This window comes from Chiloscyllium plagiosum, unplaced genomic scaffold (assembly GCF_037043375.1).
Source record: "Chiloscyllium plagiosum isolate Xiang-an unplaced genomic scaffold, Cpla_swu_hap1 HiC_scaffold_12, whole genome shotgun sequence".
Lineage (NCBI taxonomy): Eukaryota > Metazoa > Chordata > Chondrichthyes > Orectolobiformes > Hemiscylliidae > Chiloscyllium > Chiloscyllium plagiosum.
The window spans coordinates 23276444-23294841 of record NW_028270150.1 but is presented as its reverse complement, the minus strand read 5'-3'; the positions used below and the strand labels follow the sequence as shown (position 1 = coordinate 23294841).

General features: G+C 43.4%; 1 protein-coding gene across 5 annotated transcripts in view; it reads left to right on the top strand.

Moving 5' to 3' along the window:
- LOC122555390 (immunoglobulin superfamily member 5-like) overlaps positions 1 to 18398 on the top strand; it is a 91133-nt gene that overhangs the window by 30020 nt on the left and 42715 nt on the right. For 4 of the 5 annotated variants that reach the window (XM_043701359.2, XM_087992499.1, XM_087992500.1 and 1 more), the window contains 4 exons: positions 3690 to 3989; positions 6158 to 6289; positions 7566 to 7590; positions 10225 to 10337. In XM_043701359.2, coding sequence (XP_043557294.2) covers positions 3690 to 3989; positions 6158 to 6289; positions 7566 to 7590; positions 10225 to 10337 — 570 coding nt within the window. The remainder of the gene's footprint in view (positions 1 to 3689; positions 3990 to 6157; positions 6290 to 7565; positions 7591 to 10224; positions 10338 to 18398) is intronic. The other variant, XM_087992501.1, reaches the window with a different exon arrangement.

Genomic DNA, 18398 nt, shown 5'->3' with positions numbered 1-18398 from the left:
AGTCATCCAGAATGTTCTAGAATATGCTATTTACACTCAGTGAAGTGCAATTCTGTGATATCATCACAAGGTTGCTCCAGGGTTTTGAGACACTTGCACAAAAAGTTATATTGCAACATCATCTCTTATATAATTTTATTACTGCTGCCTTTCACACTATCACAAAAGTTCCCTTTTTACTCCTCCTTCTTTAGGAGATAGTGAGGACTGGAGATGCTAGAGAGTCAGAGTCGATAAAGTAGTTCTGGAAAAAACACAGCAGGTTAGGCAGCCTATGGGGAGCAAGAGCGTCAACGTTTCAGGCAGGACCTTTTATTAGGATCGAGGAACAGGAGAGTCGATAGGTTGGAAGCGTTCTGCCCGAAGTATTGACTCTCCTGTTCCTTAGGAGAAAGTGAGGACTGCAGATGCTAGAGATTAGAGTTGAGAGTGTGATCTAAAGAGCAGGATAATCGACATTTCAGGCATAAGCCCTTCATCAGGAATGAGGCTTGTCGTCTGGGGGTGGGGGGTTGGGGGTGGCTGAGGGATAAATGGAATGGGTGTGGGGCTGGATAGGTAGCTGGGAATGCAATAGGTGGATGAAGTGGGGATGCTCTCTTGACCTGTCCATCTTCCTTGCTGCTTATCCACTCCACCCTCCTCTCTGACCTATCACCTTCACCCCTTACCTTCATCTACCTACCACATTTCCAGCTGCCTTCCACCCAGCCCCAACCTCCTCCCATTTATCTCTTAGCCTCCTCCGCCCTGGCACACACGCCTCATTCCAGATGAAGGGCTTATGCCCGAAACATTGATTATCCTGCTGCTCAGATGCTGCCTGACCTGCTGTGCTTTTCCAGCACTCCACTTTATCAACTCCTCCTTCTTTGCCTGCCTCTGAGTCTGTTGAAAACCTCTTTTTCCTGGGGGACAATGGTGGGTTGGTGGGTTCCTCTGTCTTAGAATAAGAAGTTAAAGGGAAACACAGTACTTTCAATCATGCAATCACTTAACACTTTCTCCCTCACTCGGGACCATCTCGGAGAATACTGGCTAATTGGATTTGCTCTGCAGGCCTAACCACGGCTGGGAATACAACAATCCTTCCAGTCTATGTGCTGGACCTTAAGACAATAGACAATAGACATTAGGTGCAGGAGTAGGCCATTCTGCCCTTTGAGCCAGCACCACCATTCATTATGATCATGGCTGATCTTCCTCAATCAGTATCCTGTTCCTGCCTTATCCCCATAACCCTTGTTTCCACTATCCTTGAGAGCTCTATCCCACTCTTTCTTGAAAGTATCCAGAGACTGGGCCTCCACAGCCTTCTGGGGCAGAGCATTCCATACACCCACCACTCTCTGGGTGAAGAAAGGTATGAAAGAAGACAGCTGAAAATGTGTTGCTGGAAAAGCGCAGCATGTCAGTCGGCATCCAAGGAGCAGGAGAATCGATGTTTCGGGCATGAGCCCTTCTTCCTTGGTTGCTGCCTGACCTGCTGCGCTTTTCCAGCAATACATTTTCAGCTCTGATCTCCAGCATCTGCAGTCCTCACTTTCTCCTATGATAGAAGAGAGACCCAGCAAAGTGTTTGGGGGTTATAATGCTAGGCCAGTGGTAAGGGAGCACTTGGAGTGGGATCAATTTAAAAAGCAATCAGTTGTTGAACAATCCTGCTCATTCTCTTTCTACAGATGCTATCAGACCTGCTGAATATTGCTGGCATTTTCTGCTTTGATTTAACAATTTCAATAGCAACTTTGATTTGTTTTACTTTTTCATCCTCCTTCACCCACTCTTACATTAGCTGGGAACTTATTTTGCAGCAAATAATGGAGCTGTTGGATGGAAACTGACTGTGATTGTGTCAAGAAGGGTCAAGGAGAGGATGGAACATTATCTTTGGGTCAGGATTCAAATGTCAGGCCCCATTTTAACATAGCCATTATGCAGCTCATGTGATTCTCTGTTTCTGTGTAGGTTTCTTGATTTGTCTCTTTGAATGGATGTCACTTGCAACAGAGTTCACATGGCAATGGCAAATCACAAGTGTGCATTGCCCTTACAAATGCATTTCCCAATAATTCTTTTCATAGAACATAGAACATGGAACATTACAGCGCAGTACAGCTCCTTTGGCCCTTGATGTTGCGCTGACCTACGAAGCCAATCTGAAGCCCATTCCATTCCCATACATCTGCCTATCCAATGATCATTTAAATGCTCTTAAGGTTGGTGAGTCCACTACTATTGCAGGTAGTGCATTCCACACCCCTACTACTCTCTGAGTAAAGTGAAGTAGAGGGAGTTGTACTCTGTATGACAGGCTGCCCTTCTCCTATGAGGGTTTGATGGGAGTATTGTCGAGGCAGTTTATTCTTTATCTAACCCCATGCTGTCCCTATCCTGGGAGTGTTTTATGGGGACAGTGTAGAGAGATGTCTACTCTGTACCTAACCCTGTGCTCCCCCATTCCTGGAATATTTTTGTTGGTGTCATTAATAATATGGATTTGAGAGGGTCAGAGGAGATTCAGCAGGATGTTGCCTGGGATGAAAAGTCTCAGTAGTGAGAGAGAGAGACTGGATAAGCTGGATTTGTTTTCTGTGGAGCAAAGGAAACTGAGGTGGTAATCTGATTTGAGATATACAACATTATGAGAGGCACAGACAGAGTTGAGCATGAGAATCTTTTTTGCCCGAAATGTTGATTCTCCTGCTCCTCAGATGCTGCCTGACCTGCTGAACGTTTCCAGCCATACACTCTCGACTCTAATCTCCAGCATCTGCAGTCCTCACTTTCATCTAGAGTAAATCAGCAGCAGAGCTTCATCAGGGCAGACACTTTCCTTCAAGAATTCTCAATCCAATGACACGTTAATCTTCTGGGGTTTATCTTCTGTCCATCAGCAACTGGACAGATTTTTGATTACCAAGTGCTGAAAGATTATCTGGGATTGTAGGAATGTAGAGTCGAGTTTATAATCAGATCAGTCATGATCTTATTCAATTTGTACAGCAGGCTTGAAGGGATGAGTGGCCTACTCATTTCTTGTTTGTGTATTTGATTGTAAGTCCTACTTGGGAAGACTTTGTTTCAGAGCAGTTTGGACATTTTCCCCTCAGCATGTTAGTTCAAAGTAAAATCTTGTCAGATTATGTTAATGGACTAATAGCCCAGTGGCCGTCCAGACAATATGATTCCATAAATCACCATGGCAGGTTAAGAAAATCAGGAGGTAAAATTCTGATATCAACAAATGTGACCACAAAGCTGTTGAATTGTTGTAACAACACAATTGGTTCAGTAAAGGTCTTTAAGGAATGATCTGTATCTGCTGTCCACATCCTGTCTGGGCCTATATGTGACTCCAGTCTGACACCAAGGTGGTTAACGTTTAACTAATACCTGAAATTATTTTGAAATTCAAAACCCACCGCATTTTGCAGATAGTCAGGGATGGTTAATAAATGCTGGGTCAATGAGTGACAGCCCAAAGGTAAATGGAAAATGCACACCTGTATGTGTACGTAGGGTGATAGAAAAAGTATCAATAGCAAGGAAATTATATTGAAAGGTAATTAAAGCACTTAAACTAATTTGGGAATATTAATTTTAGACTATTTAGAAAAATAATCTACAGTTTTTTTCTTTGGTTAAACACTGAATAAAACTAAACATCATCTGTTATCATGTCACAGTTGAAGGGAAGTTATTTTTTGAGAGCAAGATTTCATCCGTGGTGACAGATCGCAGCACAGACATCATCTGTAAGGCAGAAGATTGGAATCCTGATCCAACAATCACCTGGACAATAAACCGAACAACTGTACATTCAGAAAGGTACACCACCATCGTTCATCCACCTTCAGGACATCTCTACACAGCCATCAGCACTTTAAATCTCACCCTTAGTGCCGATGCTGAAGTAATGTGCCTTGCTGCCATGAAAGCACTTCCTCAGCCTAAGACGGTTGCACTTAACATCACTGTGAAACCATGTAAGTATAATGCCTTATGCTTTTACAGTAAGTTACTGATCTGTCACAATTTGTATGAAGCCAAGGGTTCATTTAGATTCTCTGAATGGGAGTCACTAGGCAAATTTTTGAATGCAGGGGCAGGGGTGTCTTGCTGCAATTGTGTAGGTCCTTCGTGAGAACGTCTGGAGTATTGTGTGCAAATTTGGCCTGTTTATCAAAGGAAGAGTGTTGTGGCGCTGGAGGAAGTGCAGCAAAGATTGTCTAGACTGATTCCTTGGATGAAGAGTGTGGTACTGGAAAAGCACAGCAGCTCAGGCAGCATCCGAGGAGCAAATAGTAGACGTTTCGGACATAAGCCCTTCATCAGGAATTAGGCTTGTGGGCTGAGGGGGCTGAGAGATAAATGGGAGGGCGGGTAGGACTGGGGGGAAGGTAGCTAGGAATGCGATCGGTAGGCGAAGGTGGGGGTGAAAGTGATAGATTGGGAAGGAGGGTGCGGCTGATAGGTGGGAAGGAAGATGGACAGGCAGGACCATTCAAGAAGGTGGTGCCGAGTTGGAAGGCTGGATTCGGATAAGGAGGAGGGAGGAGAAGTGGGAATCTGGTGAAATCCACATTGATCCCGTGTGGTTGGAGGGTCCCAAGGTGAAAGATGAAGCATTCGTTCTCCTGGTGTCAGGTGGTTAGATTATGGCAATGAAGAAGGCCCAGGTCCTCACTTTCGCCTGATTCCTGGGATGGCAGGACTGACATATGAAGAGAGACTGGATTGGTTGGGACTATATCCATTAGGATTTCGAATAATGAGGAGGGGAGGATCTCTTAGAAACCTATAAAATTCTAACAGGACGAGACAGAATAAATGCAGGAAGGATGTCCCCAGTGACTGGGAAGTTCAGAACCTGGAGTCACAATTTAAAGATACGTGTAGGCACTTTAGGAGAGAGATAAGGTAGAATTTCTTCACCCAGAGAATAATGAGCCTATGGAAAGAGGTTGTGACCAAAACATAGAATGTTTTGAAGAAGGAGTTAGATGTAATTGTTCGAGCTAAAAGGATAAAAAGTAATGGGGAAAAAAACACTGGAATTGAGTTGAATAATCAGCAATGATCATTTTGATTGGTGGAGCAGGCTCGAAGGGTCAAATAGCCAACTCCTGTTCCTATTATCTATGTTAAAGCACCTTCTACAACCATAAGACACCCCAGATCCCGTCACAGCTAAACACTTTTTGGGAGTGTGATCACTGTTGCATTGTCGAAAACACGGCAGCTAATTTGTGTGCAGTAAGCTGCATGAACAGTAATGTTGAACCTGGTGTGGAGGTGCCAGTGCAGTCTATGTTGTAGGTCAACCTAAGAGGGTTTGCGATCTGTAATCCTTTTAGGATCTTTCCTGCTTTCTTGCATTTCTGTAGAAACATGCTGTCTGTGTTGATATCTGCAATCTTCTTGGAAATAAATCAACAGGTTTATTTGAAATTATAAGCTTTTGGAGCATAGCTCCTTCATCACCCGACGAAGGACTATGCTCCGAAAGCTTGTGATTTCACACAAACCTGTTGACTGTAACTCGGTGTCGTGTGACTTCTGACTTTGAACAGTAATGTAATAATGACCAGTTGGTTTATTTTTAAGTTGTTGGTTGTGGGGTAAGTATTGGCCAGGTCAATGGAATACATTGTTGGGGAAATTTAATGTCCATGTGAGAAAGTAGATTGGATCTCGTTTGAGTATCTTGTGATCTAGACAGTATCTGTGACAGTTCAGCACTCCCGCAGTACTGCACTGAAATATCAGTTTTTTTTTGTGTTTGAACCTACAACCTTTGAACTCTGAGATGAGAATGCTACAAATGGGGCCACAGCTTGTTAGGCTCTTGCAAATCTCTTTAAATTATGACGACTCCAAAGCCACAGAAGAACGATACAATGTTATTCTGAGAGAGTAGTGTCATAAATGTACTTTTTGTGACAATTATATCAGAAAACAGAATAAAAAATGATTTACATTTTAAATGAGATAGGGAGAGAATTTGATCTTAATTTGAACTTAACTGTGGTGCTTTAAGACATAAGTCTAAACTTGTAGCTTCTTGTCACTTATCTACCAAGAGTCCATATATCAGACATTATCAGGAATGATTGTGTGCTTAGGCTATCTGCTGCTAAATAACTCCTTGAAGTGCTTGACTCTACAGCCAGTCACGATCGGACCTGGTTAATTGTTGCTATTGTGGTGCCTATTGCTGTGGTTCTCCTGCTTATCATACTCATCATTGTGATTGCTTGCTGCATAAAACGGACCAAACACTCAGGTCAGTGTCATTCTTTTACATTTATCCTTTTAAATGCTTATATGTTTGCAATTTTTAAAATTGTGCTTGGTCTTTTATTACCACATATTAAATTTGCAATGCACAATGTATCAGTTGAAAGTGGATATTGGATATGAATATAATTGGATGTTGTATAATCATAATATTCATGCAGATACGATATTCCTGTCCCTAAAATTCATCATCTGATTGTTGCAGTATTTAATGTATTGCAGGTAACCGTGACCTCAGTAACTATATCTGATTTTATCTGTGTTCTCAAGGCTTTTGATGTTTAAATTATTTTAAGTAGAAAGGGTGCTATAAAAGCTTCACTATGAAGAAATTAAATTCTGTAGTTTAAGGGGAGACAGGAAAGGGACATAGGAATGCAGGGGTCTTGAATAGGCTACCAATAACCATTTAATAAATAGCCCTCAAATTATACCCCCACAAACAACCATATAATTTTATCTTGCATTTGCAAATGCTCTCTATTCCTTTACAGGAATTCTCCATGAGTTCTTGCCATCCATGCAAAACAGTTAAATACAGACTATTGCTGAAAAAAATGTTGTGCAGTCAAAGCTTTTCATTTTGCATTCTATCAGGACAGAACTGCAAAAATCATTACCTATTCTGTTTAAGATATGGTATTCTTGCAATTCAGTCCTGATGCCTGTAAGACAAAGATGTTTTAGCAGCATATTTCTTTTCTCATCAATACTGTGTGCCAGTGTATGCCAACGAAAACTAACCAATTATCAATTGGTTACCTAAGTTTGACTGAAATTAATTGAACTAAAATCACTGCAGTGCATTCAGTCCACGGCATGTCCTCAGAGATTTATTTGAAGTCATTACCTTGCCCTTTAAAATTAATTACATATCTCCAATGCCAGCATATTGCCTCCTAAGCAATGAAACTCTTACAACCTTCATTAGTTCAGTGGCTGTACAACCCAGAGACTGTTAGAGCCCAAATCTGTGATCACCTAATCATGAAGTTATGATTTTCCACATCCAGTCTGCTTTGATCATCTCTTGAACTGTCTGCTTTGGCACTTCACCTTGTGTAACACAAGACAAATTCCTGCTCCTCCAGCTTAACACACAAACTACACGCGCAAAGACCCAGCTAAGATATCAACTTGCAGTAGAAAGAAAACTCCACTTGAGAAAATAGCAAGCTACCCAAGAAATTATATTGTTACCAACAAGGATTTTTTAATGATTCAATTGACAATGTCTTTCTGTATCTTTCTTTTCCTCCTAGAATCCAGTTATCAAGATGAAATAAGGTAAACAGCGCAGATCAGATCTTTTACAATGTTGTGCACTTGTTCCAAAAGAAATATGTGTCCAATATTACAGTGAATGTTGCAGAGTTAGGGCAGTCTTAACTAAGCTGGCAGTGGTGATTTTAAGACTATTGACCGCAGCCTTGAATGAACTTAATAACCCAGCCTTTATAGCCTGGATGGTAAAGCATTCCATAGATTCTTCCTCATCTTTAAATCTGTAACCTGTTACTATGAGATTATGCCCTCTGGTCTGAGATTCCCCCATGAGGGGAAACAACCTGTCCACATCTACCCTGCCAAGTCCCCTAAGAATCTTGGAAAAGCTCAACAGGTCTGGCAGCATCTGTGAGGAGAAATCAAAGTTAACGTTTCGGGTCTGGTGACCCTTCCTCAGAATCTTTCCTCACTGGACCTGATTTCTCTTCAGAGATGCTGCTCGACCTGCTGGGCATTTCAACCAACTGTTTTTGTTCCTGATTTACAGCTTCCACAGTTCTTTCAGTTTTTATTCCCCTAAGAAACATACATCTTTTAATAAGGACACCGCTCATAATCCTTAACTCCCGTGAGTACAGGCCTAACCTATCAACCGCTCCTCACAAGACAATCATTCCATACCTGTATTAAGCCAAGTGAATCCTTGCTGCATTGCCATCAATGTCAGTGTATCTTTTCTTAGATTAGGGAAACAAAATTGTTCACAGTATTCTAGCTGCTATCTGTCCAGTCCCTTCTATAGTTTTAGCAAAACTACCTTATGTTTATAGTCAAGATTAGAGTGCTGCTGGAAAAGTACAGCAGGACAGGCAGTATCCGAGGAGCAGGAGAATCGATGTTTCGGGCAGGAGCCCTTCATCAGGAATGAGGCTGGAAGCCTCAGGAGTGGAGAGATAAAAGGGAGGCAGTGGGGCAGTGGAGAAGGTAGCGGAGAGTACACTAGGTGGATGGAAGAAGGGGTAAAGGTGATAGGTCGGAGAGGAGGGTGGAGCGGATAGGTGGGAAGGAAGATTGACAGGTGAGACAGGTCATGAGGACGGTGCTGAGCTGGAAGGTTGGAACTGGGGTAAGGTGGGGGGAGGGGAAATAAGGAAACTGGTGAAGTCCACATTGATGCCCTGGGGTTGAAATGTTCTGAGGCGGAAGATAAGGCGTTCTTCTTCCAGTTGTTGGATGGTGAGGGAGTGGCGGTGGAGGAGGCCCAGAACCTGCATGTCCTTGGCAGAGTAGGAGGGGGAGTAGAAATGTTCAGCCATGGGACGGTGGAGTTGATTGGTGTGGGTGCCCCGGAGATGTTCCCTGAAGCGCTCTGCGAGAAGGCTTCCAGTCTCCCCAATGTAGAGGAGACCATATTGGGCGCACCGGATGCAATAAATGACATTGGTGGATGTGCAGGTGAAACTTTGGTGGGTGTGGAAGGCTCCTTTGGGGCCTTGGATAGAGGTGAGGGAGGAGTTGTGGGCGCAAGTTTTGCAATGCCTGCGGTTGCAGGTGAAGGTGCCAGGAGGGGACGATGGGTTGTTGGGGGGGCGTGAACCTGACCAGGTAGTCACGGAGGGAACGGTCTTTGCGGAAAGCGGATGGGGTAGGGAAGGAAATATATCTCTGGTGCTGGGGTCTGTTTGGAGGTGGCAGAAATGTCGGCAAATTATGCGGTTTATGCAAAGGTTGGTAGGGTGGAAGGTGAGGACTGGGGGTCTGCCCTTGTTGTGGTTGGAGGGGTGGGGTTTGAGGGCGGAGGTGCAGGATGTGGATGAGATGCATTGGAGGCCATCTTTAACCACGTTGGAAGGGAAATTACCATCTTTAAAAAAAGAGGCCATCTGGTGTGTTCTGTGGTGGAACTTGTCCTTCTGGGAGCAGATACGGTAGAGGCGGAGGAATTGGGAATATGGGATAGCATTTTTGCAGGTGGTAGGGCGGGAGGAGGTGTAATCCAGGTAGCTGTGGGAGTCGGCTACCTTTTCCCCTGCCCCACTCCTTCCCATTTATCTCTCCATCCGTGGGGCTTCCAAACTCATTCCTGATGAAGGGCTCCTGCCCGAAATGCAGATTGATTCTTGTTAGTTAAGGGGCTGAAAAGTTATCAGGCACAAGCTCCTTTGTTCATTCATCAGACCAGTTAGGTAGCCTAATCTTTGCTTTGAATATTTTGAATTCCAAAGTCACTGCTTTGTTCTGTGTTTGGGTTCTGTTTTGCACTGCTTAGTCATTTGTAATATATATTGCTTGAATCCATTGTATTTTCAGCAAAAACCATTTATTTAGAGCGCGATCTGTATCAGTATGATTTTCACATGAAGCCAGACCTTCTCCTCCCTTCCAACTCGATGTGATTGAGACATCAATAATGTATTATCATGTCTGCAGCTGATCTTAATCCCATTACTCTACTGTAACTATGTAATGAATTAATTGCACAATTGGTGGGACAGGCCCTGTAGAAATTTTTCCATCTGTGTTTAAACATACTAAGTCATTCTCATTTGACAAATGATTTTGATCTGAGTTTATTTGTACCATTGGGAAACAAACACTGTCAGCCATTCAACAACCAATGTATAATTTTCTCGATCAGATTTTACATATGTATAAACTCCATTTTGATCCTACTACTGTTTTTATCACTCTTAGGAAAATATCAAAGAGGAAACCTCTTGAGATGACTATGGGTGATCAGAAAAGCTCCGGGCTGGAAAATTTCGGAATGTCTTCTGAAAGTGTAGATGATTTCAACATCCCCTCTGGTTGGTGATGAAGTACACATCTGTTTAGATTAACAAATCTGTTTTATTATTGAGCAAATATGTCTCAGAGACTAACTCAGTCTTTTCAGTGAACTTCAATGTAGATAAATATTTTGAGATGGACTTGTTCTGATAGCCAATTCACCTAAAGAAGTGCAAGGCAAAAGATGGGGCAGACGATAAAAACTAAGTGAAGGAGTACTTAAAAATATGCAACTCTTGTATCCAGCAGAAGGAGCTTAATGATGGAGAAAACACTGCTTTTTAATTTCGTAAATGTCAACTGGGGGCAAAGGATCAACAACAATAAATGGGCAATTTAAACATAATCAAAATGGTGCAATACAAAAGGAAAAAGCAAGGATCTTCGGCTACATCTTTATTTATTACTTATTTGTGAACTGTGGGCCTCTTTGGCTGGGTTTGCATTTATTCCTGATGATGGGCTTTTGCCAGAAATGTCGATTCTCCTGCTCCTTGGATGCTGCCTGACCTGCTGTGCTTTTCCAGCACCACTCGAATTTAGACTCTGATCCCCAGCATCTATTGCCTTAGCATTTATTGCCTATTCTCTAATTGTCCTTGAGAATGTGGTGCTGAGCTGCCTTCTTAAATTGCAGAAGTAGTGTGAAAGGTGCTATCAAAGGAGGTTTAGTGACGTGCAGTGGGGAGATAGAGAAGGCAGAGATACTAAATGAGTATTTTGCATCAGTATTTACTGTGGAAAAGGATATGGAAGATGTAGACTGTAGGGAAATAGATGGTGACATCTTGCAAAATGTCCAGATTACCGAGGAGGAAGTGCTGGATGTCTTGAAATGGGTAAAGGTGGATAAATCCCCAGGACCTGATCTGGTGTACCCGAGAACTCTGTGGGAAGCTAGAGAAGTGATTGCTGTGCCTCTTGCTGATATATTTGTATCATCGATAGTCACAGGTGAGGTGCCAGAAGACTGGAGGTTGTCTAACGTGGTGCCACTGTTTAAGAAGGGAGGAAATGACAAGCCAGGGAACTATAGACCGGTGAGCCTGACCTTGGTGGTGGGCAAGTTGTTGGAGGAAATCCTGAGGGACAGGATGTACATGTATTTGGAAAGGCAAGGACTGATTAGGGATAGTCAACATAGCTTTGTGCATGGGAAATCATGTCTCACAAATTTGATTGGGTTTTTTGAAGAAGTAACAGAGAGGATTGATGAGGGCAGAGCAGTAGATGTGATCTATGTGGACTTCAGTAAAGCGTTCGATAAGGTTCTCCATGGGAGACTTATTAGCAAGGTTAGATCCCATGGATTACATGGAGAACTAGCCATTTGAGTACAGAACTGGCTCAAAGGTAGAAGACAGAGGGTGGTGGTGGAGGGTTGTTTTTCAGACCGGAGGCCTGTGACCAGTGGAGTGCCACAAGGATTGGTGCTGGGTTCCCTACCTTTTGTCATTTCCATAAATGATTTACTTGCGAGCATAAGAGGTACAGTTAGTAAGTTTGCAGATGACACCAAAATTGGAGGTGTAGTGGACAGCGAAGAGGGTTACCTCAGATTACAACAGGATCTGGACCAGATGGGCCAATGGGCTGAGAAGTGGCAGATGGAGTTTAATTCAGATAAATGCAAGGTGCTGCATTTTGGGAAAGCAAATCTTAGCAGGACTTATACACTTAATGGTAAGGTCCTAGAGAGTGTTGCTGAACAAAGAAACCTTGGAGTGCAGGTTCATAGCTCCTTGCAAGTGGAGTCACAGGTAGATAGGATAGTGAAGAAGGTGTTTGGTATGCTTTCCTTTATTGCTCAGAGTATTGAGTACAGGAGTTGGGAGGTCATGTTGCAGCTGTACAGGACATTGGTTAGTCCACTGTTGGAATATTGCATGCAATTCTGGTCTCCTTCCTATTGGAAAGATATTGTGAAACTTGAAAGGGTTCAGAAAAGACTTACAAGGATGTTGCCAGGGTTGGAGGATTTGAGCTATAGGGAGAGGTTGAACAGGGTGGGGCTGTTTTCCCTGGAGTGTCGGAGGCTGAGGGGTGACCTTATAGAGGTTTACAAAATTATGAGGGGCATGGATAGGGTAAATAGACAAAGTCTTTTCCCTGGGGTCGGGGAGTCCAGAAATAAAGGGCATAGGTTTAGGGTGAGAGGGGAAAGATATAAAAGAGATCTAAGGGGCAACTTTTTCCACACAGAGGGTGGTACGTGTATGGAATGAGCTGCCAGAGGAAGTGGAGGAGGCTGGTACAATTGCAACATTTAAGAGGCATTTGGATGGGTATATGAATAGGAAGGGTTTGGAGGGATATGGGCCGGGTGCTGGCAGGCGGGACTAGATTGGGTTGGGATATCTGGTCGGCATGGACGGGTTGGACCGAAGGGTCTGTTTCCATGTTGTACTTCTCTATGACTCTATGACTCTAAGTGGGTACTGCAGATGCTGGAGATTATAGTCAAGATTAGTGTGGTGCTGGAAAAGCACAGCAGGTCAGGCAGCATCCGATGAGCAGGAAAATCGATGTTTCAGGCAAAAGCCCTTCATCAGGATGGTTTGTATGGCAGAGTAATGCCAATGGTGTGAGTTCAATTCCGGTACCAGCTAGGGATACCATAACGGTCCCACCAGCAGATAGAGAAAGCAGGCATGATCTCTGAAGAGCAGAGGTTAAAAAGGATTTAGCGCAGGGATTGAGAATCATGAGAGGTTTTGATAGGGTGAAGCTGTTTCCATTGCCAGAAGGTTGGTAACCAGGCAACTACCAGAACGTGAGAATTTTTTTATGCCATGCATTATACTGAATGCACTGCATGTCAGAGGTGGCAGGTAGATTCAATAAAGTAAGTTGAACAATAACCGTCACAAGAGACTTGCTGAGGAAGCTTTGCAGGGAAAAAGGAAACCAATGGGAATAATTGGAGGTCTTTGAAAGACCTAGTGCGTTCATGGTGTGTTGCAATGGCCTCCTTACTATTCTATGCTACTGCAAAAGAGAATGTAAAGACAGTTCAAAGGCAAATTAACAGTACTAGGGTTGTCAAGGGAGTGATGGAGCCAATGAGAAATTAGTATGGAGGTTTAAAGTTGGAGATAGAAGGGACAATTGAAATTTGATATGAGTACTTTGCATTGATGTTTATCCAAGCTATGGTAAATAAGGAGCATACCTGAATATTTGAGATAAAAACAAGAGAAGGTATGAGAGAGGAAGCAGTATGAAATAGGTAAGTCTGGATGGGATCCATCCTAGCTTACCAAAGGAAGGCAGAATAGAAATTGCAGAGATCCTTGCCAAAACTTTCTGATTGATTAATGTCAAAAGTCTGGAGGATCAGGAAAGGAGGGGATCAAATATTCAAGAAAGTGAAGAAGAATAAATCAAGAAACTACAGGCTAGTCAGTTTAGTAGCAGTATGGGAAAGCTTGTAGAAACAAAATTTGAGAAAGGAGTTAAAATCCACTTTGATGACCATGGCCTAATGCACGAGAAAAGTATTAATTTACCAAAGGCAAAATAATGCTTGATTGACTTAGTAGAGTTGACTGATGAAAAGGAGGTGGGTGATAACACAGGAAGTATTATTGGTAGAAAGTGATGACTGTAGATGCTGGAGATTAGAGTCGAGAGTGTTGTGCTGGAAAAGTACAGCAGGTCAGGCAGCATCTGAGGAGCAGGAAAATCAATGATTCAGGCAAAAGCCCTTCATCAGGAATGAGGCTGGGAGTCTCAGGGATGGAGAGATAAATGGGAGGGGGTGGGGCTGAGGGCAAGGTAGTTGAGAGTGTGATAGGTGGAAGTAATGTTGATAGTTTGGAGGGGAGGGTGGAGCCAATAAATGGGAAGGAAGATGGACAGGTAGGACAGATCATGAGGGCAGAACTGAAATGGGTCCCAAGGCAGGAGAGGCGGGACCCTCCAACCCCAGAGCATCAATGTATACTTCACCAGATTCCTCATTTCCCCTCCCCCCACCTTACCCCAATCTTCCAGCTCAGCACCATCCTCATGACCTGTCCTACCTGTCCATCTTCCTTCCCATCTATCCACTCCACCCTCCTCTCCGACCTATCACCTTTACCCCTTCCTCCATCCACCTATTGCACTCTCAGCTACCTTTCCCCCAACGCCACCCCCTCCCATTTATCTCTCCGCCCCTGAGGCTCCCAGCCTCATTCCTGATGAAAAGCTTTTGCCCGAAACATTGACTTTCCTGCTCCTTGGATGCTGCCTGACCTATCATTGATAGAAACTATCTTAAGATATTTAATAAAATACCACATTTTAGTCTTGTTCACAAAGTTGAAATCCATGGGATAGGAGAGATAATAACGGTACAGGGCACAGTTTCAAAGCTTGCTGATGACATAAAAACCAAGAAATGTAATAAACCCTCAGGAAGTTATCAGTAGACTTCATGAGCGTGTAGGTAGTCTGGTGGAATGGGTGGACTCTTGGTCAATCAAATTTAATTCCAAAATGTAGGCAATACTTCATTTTGGCAGGCAGACTGAGACGTGGCGATGATTTTAGAGTGGGGACGGGAGAATTTGTGCATGAGTGTTTGAAGCTGTCAGAACGGGTGAAAAAAGGCTGTTGATAATACGCATTGGAATGTGAGCTTTATGAAGGGAGGCCAAGGGCAGAATCTTGTGCTGCTCCTGGGAGTGGGAAGCAAGCTGGGCAGTACAGCCTTAATGTGTGAGAAACCAAAATCAGGAGTGGGGTGAAATGTTGCAATTCAGTCCTTGGAACTTTCAAAGACTCAGGAAGTGTTTTTGTGTGTGTTTGCATCCTTATTAAAAGGCCAGCTTACCTGAATTAAGGTCTCCTTCCTAATTAAATTCCTTGCATTTGAACAATATGTGCCTTCCAACGCGCAAGGTTTGTGCAGTGTTACTGTACTTGTGGGACTTCAGAGCCATTGCTTTGTCCTCTTTGGTAATGCTCATCTATGGCACGCCACGATTGAAATTGGGTAGCGGTAGCTTAGGTTGCATAGGGCATATGGGGTGACCGAGAGGGGAAAGCTAGAGATTAAGGAGGCTGGCCAAGCATTGAAGTGCATCTGGCCATGGGAGGCAGGCTGACCAGTGAAATGTAGAAGTGCCAGGAAGTTTAGCAGCAGACATCCGCTCTGAGATCCTGAATGATGCTTCTGGCTTGCAGGGAATGGATGCCTGTTCTGGTGCCCTTTAAATGAGGCACCATGACCTTTGACTCCATAAAGGAATGGTGGGACATAGGCTTTCTGCCAGCTCCCACCACAGAATATGTGGTCCTCCTTGTGCATGCACATACAATGAGCAGAAAAATGCATAATTGTGAGAAAAGCCAACCTGGACCCAAGGGTCACTTCCCCATCCTCGGCTGGACTTGACCCTACCAGCAGTTTCAGCCCAGAGAATGCAACCATCTGGAAAGCAGATATTGGACCTGAGCTCATTCTTTGGCACCATACATAAGGACAAATTACAAATGTTTTGTTTTACATGGTACACAAGAGATTTACTAGAGTTATATTTGAGGTACATTGGAGGTGTTGCGTTTGTTCTCTGTAGAGAAGAGAAGGCACCAAGAGATTTATTACAATGTGAAGGGTTTTGATAGAGGGCTGAATTTTACCAAACATAGCTTAGTGTCAATGTTGGGGAGTTGCCTGTAGAGTTTTTCTCTGTGAGTTCTAGTCACTTCTCTTAAGCAATTCTCCACAGCTCACCTCATTCTATATGCGCCATGTGTCTGTGTCATTGTCTCACTCTGTTGTGCTCTCTCTAATGGTGGAAAGTACTCCCAGGGCCTTCTGGGATTCCCATCACTGGCAACATATTTAAAAGCCAGATCTATCATTGCAAGGCACGACCAACCCTTGACATTACATGTAGCGGAAGGGAAATAAAACAAGAAATGCTTCTGAAGGCACATAAGTGGCATGGTGACACTTGATTGCAAATTGAATCTTACATTTGTAAATGCACTGTCATTTTACATCATCACCTGTGTGAGTGTCATTGGAATTGTAGCTGTAGGAATCCCATGTTAGAAGTCTGTCTAAATCCCGAACGCCGAGTATAGTGTAACATCTTATCATTGCTCAGGACAGACTGTAGCCTTCATCCTGACTAATTTGGAAGGCCTGCCCCAATTGATGAGAGACTGGATTCCTGACTGATATCTGTGCAACTCCTGACTGACTTACCATTAATCTCTGACTGGTTACACTGGTTCTGCAGCAGTCGCTGTGACCCACTCCCTGAACTGTTTCGATATAGAACCTCGGTTCTGACCACCCCAAGGCTGCTTGTCCAAGCATATGGACTGAGACCAGACACTGCTCTTGGCTGACTATGAAGCAATACTCTGACTGATAACAGTCCCTCTTCACTTGACTAAGGACTCCTCCCCTTAGTCTGTAAGACATAGCTGTTTAGTTGCAGCACATTTAATGTGCTTGCTGTGTCTGCTGCTGGCATATGGTGTAAGTGTGACATTGCTATGGCATGATGCCATACAGCAACATATTCAATCCCTTGATAGATCACTGCTGGCAGGCATGACATGCTGGCTGGCTTTGTGTCTGTGCTAAAAGACAAATCAGGACAGAAGCACGTTAGGTTCTGAATGGGAAGACATGATACAAAAAGGTAGGGCAAGGCAGAGCAGAGACACTGTGAACTTTCAAGTAGGTGTAAGGTGAATGAATGCTAAAAATGCAAACAAACAGTTTTGAGATGCAAAATCAGAAAGCGATGGAAGAACTCAACAGGTCAGGCAGGATCACAAGACTAAAATAAAACAAAGAGCTGTGGAGGCTGGAAATTTGAGACAAAATCAGAAATTGCTGGAGAAACTCAGCGGTATCTGTGGAGAGAAAATCTTTACTTCCCTGAGTTTCTCCATCACTTTCTCATTTTATTTTGGATTTCTAGCACTCACAGATCTTTGTTTTATTTTGGTCTTGGGATGCAACCTGTTCCAACACATGAGATGGGTCCTTGTCAGTGGCCTGGCAAAAGCATTTCAATGAAAGGTGTCATAGAATCACAGAGTTATAGAGATGTACAGCGTGGAAACAGACCCTTCAGTCTAATTCATCCACGCTGACCAGATATCCTAAACTAACCTACTCTCATTTGTCAGCATTTATCCCATGTCCCTCTAAACGCTTCTTTTCATGTACCTCTTGAGATGGCTTTTAAATGTTGTAATTGTACCAGCCTCTACCACGTCCTCTGGCAGATCGTTCCATACACGCATCACCCTCTACAAGAAAAGGTAACCCCTCAGGTCCCTTTTAAATCTTTCCCCTCTCACCTTAAACCTATGTTTTCTAGTTTTGGACTCCTCTATCCTGGGAAAAAGACCTTGTCTATTTACCCTACCCATGCCCATCATGTTTTGAGAAACCTCTATATGGTCACCCTTCAGCCTCTGATGCTGCAAGGATAAAAGCCGCAGCCTGATCAGCCCCACCCTCTAGCTCAAACCTTCCATTTCCGGCAACATACTTGTAAATCTTTTCTGAACCCTTTCAAATTTAACATATTTTCTATACCTGGGAGACCAAAATTGAACACAGTATTCTAAAAGTGTCCTGTACAGTTGCAACATGACTTCCCAACTCCTATACTCATTGTACTGACCAATGAAGACAAGCATATCAAATGCCTTCTTCACCATGATGCCTACCTGTGTTTCCACTTTCATGTACTATGCACCAATAGCTTTATGTCTCTTTGTTTGGCAACACTCCCCAGGGCCCGAGCAATGACTGTATAAGTCTGCTCTGATTTGTACATAATTTCTAAATTAAACTCTATCTGCCACTCCTCTGCTCATTAGTCCATCTGTTCAAGATCTTGTACTCTGAGATAACCTTCTTCACTGCCCTCTAAAGTTCAGTTTTGAGGTACAGCCACCAGGGACCTGTTTTGTCTTTCAAATCAAGAACTGTCACCATCTGCTGCATGGGAGAGCAGCAAAGTACATATAAGTGAGGTGACGGCATAGCATAATAGTGAGATTTTAATGGACGCAAATAGGCCTCTCACCCTTCACAAATGAGTTTCTCACCT